The sequence below is a fragment of the Mastigoproctus giganteus genome, chromosome 4 (assembly GCF_048544385.1).
Source record: "Mastigoproctus giganteus isolate SK-2022 chromosome 4, ASM4854438v1, whole genome shotgun sequence".
NCBI classification, from domain to species: domain Eukaryota; kingdom Metazoa; phylum Arthropoda; class Arachnida; order Uropygi; family Thelyphonidae; genus Mastigoproctus; species Mastigoproctus giganteus.
Genome location: NC_143578.1, coordinates 241,205,658 through 241,222,995, shown reverse-complemented (window position 1 = coordinate 241,222,995; position 17,338 = coordinate 241,205,658). Strand labels below are relative to the sequence as shown.

Sequence of the window (17,338 nt, the reverse complement as noted above, 5' to 3'; positions counted from 1 at the left end):
TTAAGTGATCTTATGAGAATCAAATTGCATTTAGCTAATGGTGCAACAATAAATGTAGATGATGTCTACAAAGTATGGACTTCTACAAAGAACAGAAGAGAAAAATTCCAAGAAAAATAAATAACTGTAAAGTGTAAATTTATTGTTAACATTTTTTTTTATTATTATGCATGTCCCTACTTATAATTAAAACAATTTGTAAATATATTGCGCATATTTAATGTTGTCTGAAATTTTTTTACTCAGGTGCATTTCTGCACCGTGCAGCTGTAAGAAAAATTAGAGGGAACATTGGCTGCCACCCTGTTCAATGTGCCGTAATTTTTGGGATGTTGAAAAATTCATACATAATGGTTGAAAATTAAAAGTTTGGAATTCATTGCTGAAAGGTTTTATGCTGAGACATAAATCAGAACAAATCTTAAAATTTTAATAAAAAAGAGTTTATTCGTGTAACTCATATTTATTCATGTTGATGCCCTTCATAAACTGGCATCAACACAAGCATTGTTTCCAAGCATTCCAGGATTGAATAGTTGTTAAATTTCATGTCTTTATGTTTATGGCACTTGTTCGATGACTGCTCATATACAGAGAAAATAGAGTGAGCCAGCAAATCATAATGGGGGGTTTTCTTTCCAGATATTGACTGGAATTTTTAGGATGATCACTCATACACTAGCAAGACTTTTGTGGATTTCTTGGATGACTCTTCTATAGCAGCATGTTAGAGAGCCAACAAGAGGAAGCAATACTCTTGACTTGATTATTAACAGTGATTCTTCATACATTAAGAATCTACAGGTAAAAGACCCATTGGTTGGCAGTGATCACAGTGTAGTGTATTAATGTAGAATTTAATTAAAGACATAACCACTGTCAAGAGTAAAGGGAAAGGCTTTTGCTTTCGTAAAAGTGACTACAGAGGTCTTGGACAGTTTTTAAATTGTATGCAGTGGGACCAACTGATGAAGTTTCCACAGCAAATTCTAAATGGGAAGTAATCAAAGAAGCTACTGGGCTTTTCATACCAACAAAGAAATACTGAAATATTTGATTGAGGTGTTCAAGGCTTAGACCTAAAATGGATATCAGATGAACTATTGATACACATGGCAGAGAAGAAAAGTGCATGGGATGCATATAAAGTAGTCTGTAATCAAGTCACAAAGGAGGTTAGGCAAAGTAAGGCAGATTATGAGAAGTTTCTTGCAAAGAATGCAACGAAAAACAGCAAATACTTATATTCTTATATTAACAGTAGAAGGAAGGGGCTGAATCACATTGGGACACTTAATGTCTATGGGTTAATTATTGATGTTAGAGAGGCAACAAGAATGGGTATTTTGCATCTACATTCACACATGAGGAATTCTTTAGGGAAGGGGGATGCCAGAATTTCGTCAAACTCTAACAATGAGCTAAATGACTGTAATAATTGAAAGGAAAGAAGAGGAGAATTTGTTTAAAAAAAAGGGTGGATAGAATCTATTCAATTATATTAAGGAGGTAAGCAAATCCTTACCATAATTATTAGAGCATACTTAGATCCAGGAGGGCCCTATGAATGGACATGTCTGAATGTATTCCCAGTTCATGAAGTGGGGTCAAAAAGCAATGTGAGTGATTACAGACCTGTTAACTTAACATCTGTTTTATGGAAAATAATGGAATCACTGGTTAAAGAAATGCAGGACCATCTGAACAGCCATGCAATTATACTGCAATCACAACATAGATTTGTTAAGGAGTGGTCTTGTCTAACCAATCTGATAGGTTGCTATGATGCAGTGATCAAGGAACTTGATGCAAAAAAGTAATTTTGGCATCATATACTTGGATTTCAGAAAGCCTTTTGATACCGTTGCACCTGAAAGACTGCTGTACCCGATTGAACAAGGTGGCATTGAGGGTAAGTTACTGCTATGGATAACAGGACGGTTAAGTGTAAGAAGACAGAGTAGTTATCAATGGGCACTGCTCTTCGTGGACTAATGTTATTGTTGGAGTTCCCCAGGGTTCAGTGCTGAGCCCATTGTTGTTGTTTTCTATATTTATCAATGATATTGAAGGTGTATCAGGCTTAAAATTGGGAGAATTGGGTCAATGGGCTGAGAAATGGCAGTTGAAGTTTCTAACATTGACAAATACAAGGTACTGCATCCATATGCGCAGTACCTTTTATATCATTGTGTCTGTGGTACTACAATCATGGTAGTGGAGAATGAAAAAGACCTGAAATTCTCTGAATGGTGCAGACATGCTGCCAGGACAGCTCATGGGGTCTTGTCAATGATATACAAAACCTTTGCTAGCAGTGACAAGGAGGTTATTATCCCTTTGTATAATGCCACAGTCTTCAGTACTATATATGTCTGGATGCCTCACTTTAAGAAGGATGTAGATCTGCTGGAATAGGTAAAGAGAAGAGCAACCAGACTGGTGAAGGGGGAAAAAATGGTGCTCTTACCTAGAAATTTCAGTTCTGAAAATTGCAGTGTCTCGAGACTAGACACCTGCGGAAAGATCTGATTGAGACGTTTAAAGCCTTGAATGGATTGAGTAAACTGAATGTTAATGGTATTCTTCCACTTGCTGAGACTACAAACACGACCAGGTATAAATTCTAGTTGAGGATGGTTGCAGGTTAGATGTGGGGAAGTTTGCTTTCAGCCAGCAGGTGATTAATTGTTGGAACAGGCTTCCATCTGTTGTGGAGGTAGATGTGTTGAATAAATTCAAGGAAGAACTAGACAAATTCTTGGAGGGTATGGATGGGTCAACTGTGTAGGTTTTTTTTTTTTTTTTTTTTTGGCTGATGTGTATAAGCTTGCTTTCTGGCATCATTTGCTATTATTACTACTACTGTAGCAGTAATAATGACACATCACTCCTAGTGCTGTTTTACCTGTGTGTGTAAATGCTGCAAACAAGTTAAGGTACATTTCTTGCAATTTCATATCAAATATTTCCTAGAAAATTTAGAGAGAGAGAGAGAAAAAATCTTTATTGTAACAACATTCGATCGTCGCTGGTTACAATGTTAAAAGGTGTTGCACTTTCCCTTCACAGCCAGGATTTTACAGATAAGAGGTATGAAATAACATTAAATAACTTAGGTAGTTTAAGCGAAGAGCAAGGGAAAAGATTCCATCAGGAAGTAAAATAAATAAAAAGATGTTATCAAGGGTAATTGAATGTCAATATTATGGCCAATACTGCTGGTTGTGAAAAAGAGGAATGGTCAACGATACAAGCTGCACAAGTTTGATCCTGTTTAGTGTTTGTGGTCATCGATGCTTGATAGGAGGATGTAGCCATCTGTATTTCTGTTTTTATGTATTTTTTGTTGATATTTTATATAAAAATAGGCCTTGGGTGACAAGCGATTCTCATGTGTATAAAGAGCATTTTTCTCTACTGCGACTCATTGTTTTCTCTTAATAAACTTTTCTGTTAAGTAACTCTACTTTCTTAAAAGCACTAAGAGAGCCCAGAAGAAGGAAAGTACCTTTTTCTTTAATTTAATACTCTTACTAACTCTTATTTGGCCACCAGGTGGCACTGCTAATGCCTTCCTTTCCTGTGGCAAGGATATAAGCAATTATCCACTTTTAGATTCTTCGAGCTCAAGATCACAACTTTCTGACATCGACCATGACTCCAATCAACCCAAAAGGCTTTGAAGGGAAGCACAGTTTCATGAAGATTTACCAAATTTCCTGGTGATGCTTTCTCTATCTACCCAATCTCTGGGCAAGCTATCACCATTCTTAATTCAAAAATATTTAGTATCTATTGCTAGATCACAGAAAATGGTGAAAAGACTGCAATATGGAGATCTGATTGAAACAGCCACCTCAAAACATTTTGAGTGGCTGTTAACGACAACATTTGGTGGGTTGACAGTATCAATTACTCCCCTCAAAACCTTAAATTCATTGAAAGGTGTCATCAGCGAGTAGAACCTAATTACAAATCTCCGAAGAAGAACTCCAGGAACTCTGCAGTCAAAAAGTAATAAATGTGAAATGAATTATGACCAAAAAAGATGGCATTCTCAATCCAAATTGATTCATCATTCTGACATTCAGCACTCCAGACTTACCATCCTCAATTAAAGCAGATTATTAAACTGTTGGATCCTCACATTTCAAATCCTGTTCGTTGCTTTAAATGTCAGAAATACGGTCATTCCCAGCAAACATGTATAGGTAGGTAGTGCTGCCGGCCCAGATAATATTTACTTCATTATGCTAAAACATTAATTTGAAGAGGACTAATATACTCTACTAATTTTCTATAATTGGATCTACTCAGCAAATGTTTATTCTCGTTCCTGGTGTCATTCTTTCATTCGTGCCATGCTAAAACCAGGCAAAGACTCTTCTTTGGTTCAAAATTATAGACCAATAAGTTGCATGGGAAAAATTTTTTGAGAGAATAGTACATACGAAGTTTACATGGATCTTAGAATCAGAGAAATTTTTATCAGATCATCAAGGTGGCTTTCGTAAGAAGAGATCCACTCTTGATGTACTTATCATAGTTGAATCCAATACTTGTAGTGCCTTTGTCACGAAACAACATTTAGTCACGGTCAACTTAGATATCGAAAAGGCAGTTGACACCACCTGGCAACCCTATATTATTATGGACCTTTACCATCTAGGAGTACCACAGGGATCTATATTGAGCGCAACGTTATTCACAATTTGAGTCAAAAACATGATCCGAGACATCTCCTGCCAATTGCAAAGCATGAACATCATCGAATGTCAACTCCAGCTTGCCATAAATAGAATTGAATTCTGGACCTCACATATTGGATATCATCTAGCAGAACATAAATCTAACGCCACTCACTTTTGTAAGTGACGTGCTCTCCACCCCCATCCTGAACTACAGCTAATCAATAGTCTGATCTGATACCACTAGTAAACAGCATCAGATTTCTGGGCCTGATATTAGATAGCAAGCTGAATTTTCAAGCACATGACATTCATCTATGCACTGCCTGACTAAAACAGTTGAATATACTTCAGTCAGTCTTTCAGTCTTGTCCGTGTCATGGGGAGCTGATCGGTACTCCACCTCTACGAGTTACTGATCCGTTCATGCTTAGATTGTAGTTCTTTGGTATGACTCAGCTAGGAGAAGTACATTAAAACAGCTAAACATCATGCAGCACAGTGCTCTGAGGATAGCCCTGGAAGTTTTAAGGACTTATCCTCCAGTTCAAAGCCTTTATGCTGAAGTGTATGATCTTCTTTTACACCTACGAAGAAAAACATTGCTGTGTCACTATGCAGCTATGATAGGGGGGTCTCTCACCACATCCTTGTTTTGAGTATCTGTATAATACCTGTAGTAATTCTTTCTATGATAGTAAGGGCGCTTCCGTAGCCAGGTGGGCAGGAGCAGCACATGCTTCTTGATTAGACCGGGGTTCGAGCCCGTGACCACCAAATACAGAGGATGCGGAAAGGTTGGGGAATGACCACTGCATATCCCCGGAGCAATATGGCCTTAAGTTGCTAATGCTCCTAAAAAAAAAAGAAAAAACCAAACCAAATATGATATTAAGCCAAATGAAAACCGACCGACAGCACTCAGACTAAGAGAAATTCTTCAGACTTGGAATATTGATTTAAGTAAAATTTCTCAAGATACGACTCTTCCTGTTCCCCCCCTGATTTTATGCTCACCTTTCATGATGACTACTTTTGCCAACGGGTGAAGGATACTTTATCTGCCTCCAATATCAAACAGTTGCATGCAGCTGATGCTATTCTAAACTGCAATGCCTGTACAATATGCAGAAACAGTTCAAAAACTCACAATGCGATAGGTGCTGCAGTAGTCTTTCCTTCATTCACAGTTACTGCTTCATTACCAGCTGAATGTAGTATATTTACTGCCGAACTATATACTATAACGCTAGCTCTTAACGAGATTGTTGAATATTCCATTTCATGTGCTCTAATCTGTACTGACTCTCTCGGTGCAGTCTTAGCAATAATGGAAAACTTCTCTTCCTCTTTTCCATTACTGAAAACCATTCACTACCAGTTCATCTCTAGGTAGTGAATGGTTTTCAGTAATGGAAAAGAGGAAGAGAAGTTTTCCATTCAGCTACTAGGCTTTACATACCAACTAAGAAATATTGTTCAAGGTTTAGGCCAAAATGGATGTCAGATGAACTAATGAGGCATATGGCAGAGAAGAAAAATGCATGGGATACATACAAATTAACACATGACACAGAAGCCTATGATAGATACAAGTTGATATGCAACCAAGTTACAAAGGAGGTTAGGCAGGCGAAGGCAGATTACGAGAAATCCTTGGCAAGGGATGCAAAGAAAAACAGCAAAGAGTTCTTTACTTATGTAAACTCTAGAAGGAAGGGGATGAATCAGATTGGTCCACTTGATATTGATGGGTCAAGTGTTGGTGATCCTGCTCAGGTAGCTAACAAACTAAATGAATATTTTGCATCGACATTCACACATGAGGAGTTATTCAGCGAGAGGAATGCCAGAGGTGTATTCAACTCTAGCAGTAAGCTACAGAATCTTGAAATAACTGGGAGTAAAGTGGAGGAGAAACTGTTGAAGATAAACACAAGAAAGGCACCCGGGGTGGATGGGATCTATCCAGTTATATTAAAGGAGGCAGCAAAGGAAGTAAGCAAACCCTTAGCCATAATTATGAGAGCTTCCTTGGACTCAGGGGAGGTACCCATAGACTGGAAATGTGCAAATGTGACCCCAATTCACAAAGGAGGATCAAAGGCTGACACAAGTAATTATAGACCTGTGAGCCTAACTTCTGTTCCAGGAAAAGTAATGGAGGCACTGGTTAAAGAAGCACTGCAGGATCATTTAGACAAGACTTCAGTTATAGCTCAGACACAGCATGGTTTTGTTAAGGGGAAGTCTTGCCTGACCAACTTGATTGGATACTATGATGCAGTCACAAAAGAACTGGATGCAGGGAATAACTTTGATATTATATACTTGGATCTTAGAAAGGCTTTTGATACTGTTGCGCATGGAAGACTGCTACACAAATTGGAGCAGTGTGACATTGGAGGCAAATTGCTGCTATGGATAAAGGGGTGGTTGAGGGGGAGAAGACAGAGAGTGGTAATCAATGGACACTGCTCATCGTGGACTGATGTTATTAGTGGAGTCCCTCAGGGCTCAGTGTTGGGTCCATTATTGTTTTCTGTATTTATAAATGATATTGATGATGCTATATCGGGCTTAATGTCCAAGTTTGCAGACGATACAAAGGTTGGCAGGGTTGTCAAGGACACTACTGACACTGTGCTGCTGCAACAGGATCTGGAAAGGTTGAGCAGATGGGCTGAGAGGTGGCAAATGAAGTTTAACATTGACAAATGTAAAGTACTACACATGGGAAACAGCAACCCCAGAGCAATGTATCAACTCTGTGGTACTACACTGACAGTGGTAGAGAATGAAAGGGACTTGGGGGTGGTTGTGCAGGCAGATATGAAGTTCTCTGAGCAGTGCAGACGGGCTGCAAGAGTAGCTCATGGAGTATTGTCAATGATATACAGGAATTTTTCCAGCAGGGATAAGGAGGTGATTATTCCATTGTATAAGGCGATGGTCAGGCCACACCTAGAGTACTGTATACAGGTCTGGAGGCCTCATTTCAAGAAGGATGTAGAGCTGCTGGAACGAGTACAGAGAAGGGCAACAAGATTAGTGAATGGAACAAAGGGGTGCTCTTACAAAGAAAGGCTTAAGTTTTGCAAATTACAGTGTCTGGAGACTAGGCACCAGGTGATCTGATAGAGGTGTATAAAGCCTTGAATGGTTTAAGCATGCTCAATGCTGATGGGATTCTTCCTCTAGCTCAGAAAAATCACCTGAGAGGGCATAAATTCAAATTGAGGAAAGACAGATGTAGGATAGACGTGCGGAAATTTGCCTTTAGCCAGCGGGTGGTTGGTTGGTGGAACAGACTTCCATCCCTTGTGGTGGAGGTTGATAGCCTAAATAAGTTTAAGGCTCAGCTGGACAGGTATTTTGAACGAACAGAGGGGTGAAGTGGAAGTGGGTTTTTTTTTTTTTTTTTTGGCTGATGCTGCATAAGCTTGCTTTCTTGCATCAAATGCCTCTACTAATGCTAATGCTAATCTCCTGCGGTGAATCCAAACAATCTAACATTTTGTTGGATCCTGGGACATCTGGAATTCCAGGAAATGAGAGTGCTGATCTTGCTGCTAAACAACCTTTCCCACTCTCTCATAGCAACTTCAGGTTCCTTATGTGGATTTCAAGACTATGATTCACAAGGCATGTTATCATAACTGGTTGCAGATATAATGTATTTAATAAACTATGATTGATACAATTTGGCCTCAGTAGCCCTTGTATCATTAAGAATTATATCAACAACATATATAAAAATAAGCTATTTGTAAAATCTTAAAAGATACAAAATAAACTAGATGCACTTCCGTATTTTTTTCCTTTTCTTTGTAAAAAATTCTGATATGATAGATCAGATTTCAAGTAACTTGAAATTTCCATTAAAAATGTAGTTCACATTACTTATCGGTAGTAAAACATCAGAACATAAAATGCAGACTGGTATTATATATTCTCATCTTAGTACTGGCCTAGTATCTTATAAGATTTATTTTTATACATGGTGTCCTTGGAACTTCTGTGGTTGGGAATTATTCTGGTGCTAAAATCTTGAGAATTTCTTTTTTGTGTTTTTTATCCTTTTGAAAGAGAGCAAAGGATCAACTTCATTTTGTTTGATAAGGCCCAGGACTGGTGCAGATAGTTTTAATCATCACCAGCATTCAATTCTGTTATACTGAAAGGATGCACAGATCACTGGTAGTATAAATCAATCCTGGACTGTTAACTCTATATTTGCTGTTTTTCTTGTTAGAACTTCAGCACTGGCCAATTTTTCCTACCTCTTTTAATACTTGGTTTGACACAATTGATCCATCTTCTCCTTTGTCTGCTGCTGAACCTATTATATAGGTGTAATGTACATATAGTAAATTGTTGCTAGGCACTAGTAAACACCCATAGATAAAGAGCAACCCCAAACATTCCTGATATTCTTATATTGAACTGATGAAAGAGCCCAAAAAATGTACAGAAGCACCCATTCCTTGTGTTTTAAGAATCCCTACTCTGGGCCTCTTACACAAGATATAGTTACATCTTGTGCTTTAAATGTATGAATGTGCCTCATATACATATTCCTTAAATGAGATTTGGTAAAATTGCTGCAAGTAGTAGTAATGGAGGCATGTGATGCAAGCATATGGGCTTATGTAGCATCAGCCAAAAAAAAAAACCACCAATTTCACACATCCATTCCCTCTAAAAGTTTGTCCACTTCCTTGAATTTATTTAAGCTATCAACTTCCACAACGACAGATGGAAATTTGACAAGGGATAATGAATTTATTCTGGTTTTCTTCACTGACAGCAGCCAGTCAAAAACATATGTCATAAGCTTAATTTTTCATCACGTTTTATGCTACATTTCATTTAGAATAAAAAGTTTTCCATTTTTAACCTATTTATGGGAGGAGGCAGAAATCACAAACCACTATGCAATACATGAACTGATAATAAAAAGAGACCTGCACCAAGTGTAACTGAAACCGAAGTGTAACCGATGGAACTGAAATTCAAGTTGTGTGTGCATTTTAATTTTGTTTGTTTAATTTTGATTATATGATGATTTGTTCTTATTTTTAAGAAGTGCTTATTGCAAGCTGCTGAATATTACTAGCACTTATAATTGTATATATATATTTTTCCTCCCCACATTAGCCTGCTCTTCTATACCTTGTACCAGCTTGTATTGGAGTTCCACTCCTCGTAGCTGTCCTGAAAGGTGACGTTAAAGAATTGTTTAAGTAAGTTCTGCTTTTTTTTCTCTTTTTTTTTAGCATGCAATAAAGCTGTGAACTAGGTCTTTGACATAGAAGAGAATTGCTTTAATAAATGACTGTTTATATATATTTTTTGACTGTTCTGTGATTACATCCAAAAATTCCTGTGATTTGCTGACAAGAACATTGAATGAATGTTAAACTGGATATTTAATTCAGAATTAAAAATATAATTTTTCACAATTAAAAGAAAAATAAAACAAATAAAAATATAAAATATGATAGCTTTTAACAAACTGATGCCATCCTTATCAGCCGATGAAGGCAGCCTTTAAATAACATAATGTATGAATGTGGCCAGTACATTTGATGATGCAGCTATCAAATAAGTAATGCTTTTATGTAGTTGAGAATTTTCTCTCTAGTGTTGTGAATTTTTCCACAAGAACAAAGCCTCAAAGATGGAGTGGATTCTCTAACCCAGTGGTTCTCAACCTTTTATACTTCATGTATCAGGCACCTCCGTAGTCAGGTGGGCAGGAGCAGCAGTGCGTAGCACACACTTCTTGATTAGACCGGGGTTCGAGCCCATGACCACCAAATACAGAGGATGCGGAAAGGTCAGGGAATGACCACTGCATATCCCCTGAGCAATATGGCCTTAGTTGCTAATGCTCCTAAAAAAAAAAAAAAAAAAAACCAAATAACAAATAACTTCGTGTATCCCCTGGAAATGTGTATGTAACTGGCATACCCCTTGTATAGATAGATAAAACTATAGTTATAGTATAACAATGAGAATAAAATAAAACACACACATACATTAAATTTTGTATTCATAAATTACATATCGATAAACACAGAGTGACATAAACAATTTAACAAATCTTATAAAATTATAAACATTTTACTGGGTAATCAGTGAGATGGTTGTGCATATTTATGCTTGCACAGTTAATCAGTGGTTGGGGTTATCTTGCTAAGGAAGAGGTCACAAGTCATCTTCAACATTCAGCCTGTTCCTATATTTATTGTTTAAAGTAGTTAAAGATGAAAAACCAGTTTCACATAAATAAGTTGTTGTGAAAGGTAACAAATATTTGACTGCAATTCTTGAAAAAGTTGGATATTCCTTCTCCACTCCAATCCAAAAACTAATCAATGGCTTTTTTGGAATGAATGCTTTTTAAACTATTGCCACAAGATATCTCAATGAACTCTTTATTAGACAGTGGAAGCTTACATTTTTCCAAATCAAATGTGAAGGAGTCTTGAATCCATTCTTGCGTTTCATCAGGGAGTGGAAAATACTGCCTTATAAGAGTTTAAAGAGTGCTTTAAGTGAACGATTATTTGTTGTCTGATGTGTCCAAAGTCTGCAATCATTTGCTCATTTTCTTTAAGAAATGAATCTAGTCGCTGAAATTGGTCACAGCTATTCTTTTTAATTCCATTTTTCCAAAGAGAGATATTTTTTACCATGGCCTCTGTTTTCTTCTCAACATAGAACACATCAACGTTCCAGGAAGCTCTGGCGACCATGGCGGAGACAAGCCAGAGAATAATGGGCAGACTGGCTACCTCCTAGTGGTGTGTGTGTGTGTAGGCAATGTGGAGTCCCACCAGGGGCCCTGCCTCCAAATGCCAGGACATACAACAGAACCTAATGCAATATGTCATACAGCACACAACACTTTTCTGGCATTTACAGTAGTACTGTATTCCTTCACAGCGACCCTAATACTATGCACACTAGGTCTCTTTGCAATGATAAGTTCCAAATATTCACTTTTTCAAAAATATCAGCTAAATATGCTAACCATAGAAGCCATTCTAAGTCTTAGAATGGCTTCTATGGAAAGAAAAGGCGTACTTCATTGTGGAGTTCTAATAAACAGTAAAGAACATTTCCTTGTGACAACCAACGTACTTCTGTGTGAAGCAGCAATCTCTTATGTAGGCTACCCATTTCTTCACACATAATTGAAAAAAGTTGAGACTTCGATGGCCGGGTTTTGATGAAATTAACCATTTGTACACTTCCATCCAGAACTCTTAAAATCATCAGGGACAAATCTAGCTATCAGTGCTTCACAGTGAAGACAACAATGAGTGAACTTACATTCTGGTGAAACTTGTTTTATATGACCTGCTAGTCCTGTGATATAACCACTCATTGCTTTTCTCAGTCAGTACGTACAGAAATACAATTTTTCCGTTAAAGGTTGTTTTCGGCAAAAAATGAATCAATCATATTAAAAATATCCTCACCCATAGTAGAAGTTTTTAGAGGCTTACAAAATAAAATATCTTCAAATATTGCATCCTGGAATTTTCCACGCATGAAAACAAGTAATTGAGCTAGCCCAGCTATGTCTGTTGACTCATCCACTTGTATGGCAAACCATGGGCTACATTGAATAGCTTGAATGAGTTGATCCTTAATATTACAGGCCATATCTTTAATTCTCCTGGAAACTGTGTCGTTTGACAAAGGAATGGTTCTGACAAGGTTTACTTCTTTTTGACCAAACATACAAGAAACACTTCTATCTCCTGACAGCAGTTTCAAAGGTAAATTCCACTTGTCCCTAACAGGATCTCATTTTTGGCTTTCCATAAAAAGTGAGTACCAAGTGCTGAGTGAAAAGGCCATCAAAATTTTAATTCCATTCGCAACTACATATATGTGTGAAAAGACATTTTCATCAGTTATGGCAATTAAAAACAAGTACCGCTGTCAGCTAGAAATACAAGCAGCTCTCCGTGTTGTAAATACCATTTCATTTTTAGGATGTTACTTTTATGGAAAAAATCATGGTAGTGGTCCGTGGGATTCACAATTTTGAGTTTAGTGGTCCGTGAGGTCCGAAAGGTTGGTGACCACGGCTTTAGAGCATAGGTGTCAAACTCAAATAGGAATGGGGCCACTAAACCTTATATGAGGATCACTGTGGGCTGCATATTGACTTGAAAACACATTGGTTTTCAATATTTATATGTATTTATATTTACATTTCGGTGGACAGAAATCATGGGATATCTACTTAGTAACTGGTAGGCTCACCTTTCTTCCAGATAAGGGTAGTCACACAGCGAGGCATCGAGTCCACTAGTTCACAAAAGCTTTCCACAGATATTTCCATCCATGCTTGTTGCACTGCTGTCTATAATTCTGTCGCATTCCTGGGTGAAGGATCCAAAGCTTGAATGGACCTTTCCACAGCATCCTAAAGATGCTCCACAAGGTTCATGTCCAGTGAATGGGGAGCCACTCCGTCATCGTAAATTCTGAAGCTGCTCCGTCATCTAAATGCTCTTTGAACCACGTTCTAGTCACCATGGCTCTGTGGGAAGGCGCATTGGGCTGGAAGAGTCCATTGCCCTGTGGGTGCATGATTATCATGAAAAGATGCAGATGGTCTGCAAGTATGGACACGTAACCTGGACCATTCAGAGATGCATCTAGATGTACCAGAGGTCCTGTGTGCCAATTGAACACACTCCTTGACCATTACTGACTGTCCACCTGCCCGAACAGTTCCTTGTTGACACAACGGGTGCATAGCTTCATACAATTTGCACCAGATATATTCTCTCCTGTCTGCTGAAAATAACTGGAAATGGGACTCATCGGATCAGGACACCCATCTCCAATCATCCAAGGTCCAGTGCAAGATGTTCTTTTGCCCAGTTGAGGCATAGAGTCCTGTGTCGTGGTGTTAGCAATGGGACTCTGGTGGGTTGGTGGCTCCCATAACCTATTGCAGCTGTTGATCGCCTGATGATCTTGGTGGTGATGTTTCTGGCACCTCTTTCGTTGAAGTGGCAGTGATTTGTGCCACTGTTGCTCTCCGTTGGTTGAAACAATGTGAGACAGGCTTCGATGGCTGCATTCATCTGCCACCTTTCTCTGCTTATAGTGCTGTCCACAATGAAATGTTATTCCGGAAATGGATATTCCTGATACACTCTTGATACTGTTGAACGGGGATAGTGCAATTTTTGTACTACCTCCACGATAGAGTGACCCATGTGTTGGGCACCCATTATCATTCCTCTTTCAAAGATTAACTCACTACGTTTGCCCATACTGACATCGAATTACTGTCTACGTGAATGCAGTGTATCTATATACCTGCCAAGTGGTGGGTTCATCCACTAGCAAGAGGGGTGACTGTCACTTTGCCCACCAGGTAATCCATAAATTCTGTCCTTTCAGTGTATTTATTAACATGTGCATGCATACAAATCAGATAGGAACTATATTTTAAAAAAAAGCAGTATGTGTGCCCCGTATGCCCAAAAGATGTTTTTTTGCACATTTGTGGCTTGGACGAGGTTAAAGGGTTTTAGGAATGAAAAGAATCCGAACATGTTTAACCTTTTAACGCATTTATTTTTTTTCAGCAGTTTCATCAATTTGAAGTTACAATAAATTTTCAATGGGTTTGTGATAGCTAAAATATGATACATCAATTAAGATTGTAAACAGTGTAAATGTCTTTGAAATAGCATCAATTATAGTTCCATGATTAGTAGGCGATACAGATCTAGAAGTATTTAACGTTAGTCCAAATTTATTTTCTAAGAAATCAGTCAAATTTTGATTTGAGTATTCAGATGACAATTGTTCAGCATGTTTGTCAAAAAAGTAAACTTTGTGGAACATTTTGTTCACCAGGAGCTATTCGTAAATATTTGTCATCGCTCTACAAAAGAGTTTGTTGTTGATCGACTAAATAGGTATAGCAATAATTGTCATCTATTCTCCAAGGCACTAATTTCATCATGTGTAGGAACATCGTGTTCCGTATCTCATCGAGGCGCACTATAGTCCCAGCAGCTTATGCGCCATTAAACCTCCATAACACACACACACACACACACACATCTCATCGAAGAATGCTTTTTCAATCTCGATATTATACAGGTGATACAAAGGAGTCGTAAGTAGATACTTTAACCAAACCCTTACATCTTGTTTACGAACCAAGCCCATTAAATAACTTGATTTGTGGATTTTTTTTTATGTTTGATATGAATGTTAATTCAATAATCGTCATCTATTCTCCATAGAATTAACATTTACAAGAACATTTATAATTTGGCCCAAAATTCCGTATTGGCCGAAACATTTTATTCTAATTTGCATGGATGGTATACAAAGAAAAATGAGTCGTTCGGTCACTAAATCCAGTCAAGGCAAATGAGGTGGAATAGCAGGATAAACGAAACTGTTTCTTTGAAAATATTGGAATGGAATCATTTTTTAAAGATGCTTGACAAGTATTACAAGCCTTCATAATTGTTACGTCTGCTGTTGTAAATTCTAGAAGCAACCGGTAATTTCCTGGAGTGCACAATTTTACATCATTTTTGTACCATAACCAATCACAGATATCACAAACAGCTCCAAATGTATTTTTCAGAAATTGTCGTTCGATGTTCTTGTAAATGATTTCAGGCTCGACTACTGTTGAAACCTGTGGGGGGGTCTACAACAGGTGACTGTGCTGAAATATTGTTTCTTTTTTGGATGATGAAATCGAAGCTGGTTGTTGCAGTATACTCTGCCTAGTTTGATCAGGAATCAACCGAAAATCCTCAGGAAGTTCTTGAATATAATATCGTGATGTCAACGGTCCAGCTTCTTGAGAAGTTGATGTAGAAGGTTGATGTTGATCTAACAGCCACCTAATAGGAAGTCACGTTATTTGTGCCATTTTGGTAAGAAAATTTTGTTACCAATTGGTTTTACTTCAGTCCGAAAATGTAGTAGGTGGCACCATAGATGTTTTCACATCAAAAGAAACATATAATTTTATGTTTTAATATCGAATAGATTCAAAATCACTACAAAAGATATCACAAAAAGATTCAAAATTAATTTAATATCATTTGCTAGAAACTTGGCATCTTTTGCGAGTAACTATTTTATCAAAATCGGGTACATGCTTTATTGATAATGCAGTTTTCAGTATGGATGATAAGCGCTGACTTGTTAATCTCGCCCTATGTGTAGTTTTAATTGTCTTCAGGAGTTAAAATAACTGCTCGCAAAGGATCAAAGTACTGCAAAAACCTTGGGAGGTGCATTATGGCCACAGAAGCCTATGCACCAACAACTACCAAAAAAAAAAAAAAAAAATCTTCCCGAAAGCTTCTTATCTTTATATTTTTTCACATAGCACTCTTGTACACCGCGTGCACATTGACAAGTGATATACCAAGTATATATAGGGTGATTCACTACCAGTGCGACAAACTTGCAGGAGGTGTAGGGAATCCCCTCCAAGGAATGAGTTTTGTCAATAATGTGATCTTGGCCGGGGGAAAATATTTTCTGATATTTGAGCTGCAAAACATCTATCAGGCATTGTATCTTACTGAGTTTGTCCCCCTAGAATGGTGGTTTCATTGTCTGAAAAGTAAGTGAGGTGTAATGACAATTCAAATCTGTTGCAAGACATAATTTTTGTTACTAACTTATTTTTATAGATAGGTTTGACCAGTAAGACTGCCCAATCTTACTAGTCCCATCCACATAAGAAACCTGAAAAGCTTTCTTATCTCATCAGCAGTGGAACCCACTTTTTTAGACAACTCTGCTGCAAATCTCAGGTACTCTGAATTTTGTGTTCAGCATATCTGTTTGCTTCTGTTACAATAAGATTTATGACTTTCATTACAATAAGATTTATAAATCTTATTGCAATGGAAACTTCTCAAGATGAGTAATATTTCTTGGTATGTCTATTTGCGGTCCCGATTTACCCGTGAAATCAGATCTTTTTTTGGCATCCATATTCAGTCCATCCAATAATTTCATTTGTTTCAGTCACTTCAATCTAGAGTTCCTCGGTCTTTTCAAATTGCTCATCAGTGTTTTCTTCTGCCATCCAGTCTTGAAGCACTTAGATGACTTTCATCAACCGGTGAAATACCAGCACTTTGCTTATTGGAGGCTTGAAGTGGTGAAACCCATGTTTAGTCTCTAGAGCAAAGTTTCCGCCCCCCCCCCCCCATACTTCTCCTTCAACCCATGCACGGTACTAAGTACTATAGGTTTTGATACCTTTCGTGTTTGGGATTTTCATAAAAAAAAAAAAAAAATCTCCTTCATTTGAAGAAATATCCCAGTCAGGATCTTTTACTGAATCATCAGAGTCGAAATCTTTTTCATCTTCAGAACAACTATTAAGATTTTCAGCAATTTCTCTCAGTTCCTCTTCTTTTAGTAGTTTTCGTTTACCCATTGCTTTTTAGAGATTTTTTTTGTTTTGTTTTTTTTTTACAACACACTTGTACAAATTTGCGGAGAACCGCACAACACAATATAATGGATAATACAGTGTGCTAACGAACTTGTTTTGACAGAATCTTTAACAATACTGACAAACTTATTGCGACGTTTGTGGGTTT

The 17,338-nt window shown here is 37.6% G+C and overlaps 1 protein-coding gene across 1 annotated transcript in view; it reads left to right on the top strand.

Annotated features, from left to right (window-relative positions):
* The window catches only part of LOC150087564 (signal peptide peptidase), a 153,391-nt gene that overhangs the window by 119,739 nt on the left and 16,314 nt on the right, over nucleotides 1-17,338 (top strand). The window contains exon 10 of the mRNA XM_090371252.1: nucleotides 9,852-9,937. Coding sequence (XP_090227378.1) covers nucleotides 9,852-9,937 — 86 coding nt within the window. The remainder of the gene's footprint in view (nucleotides 1-9,851; nucleotides 9,938-17,338) is intronic.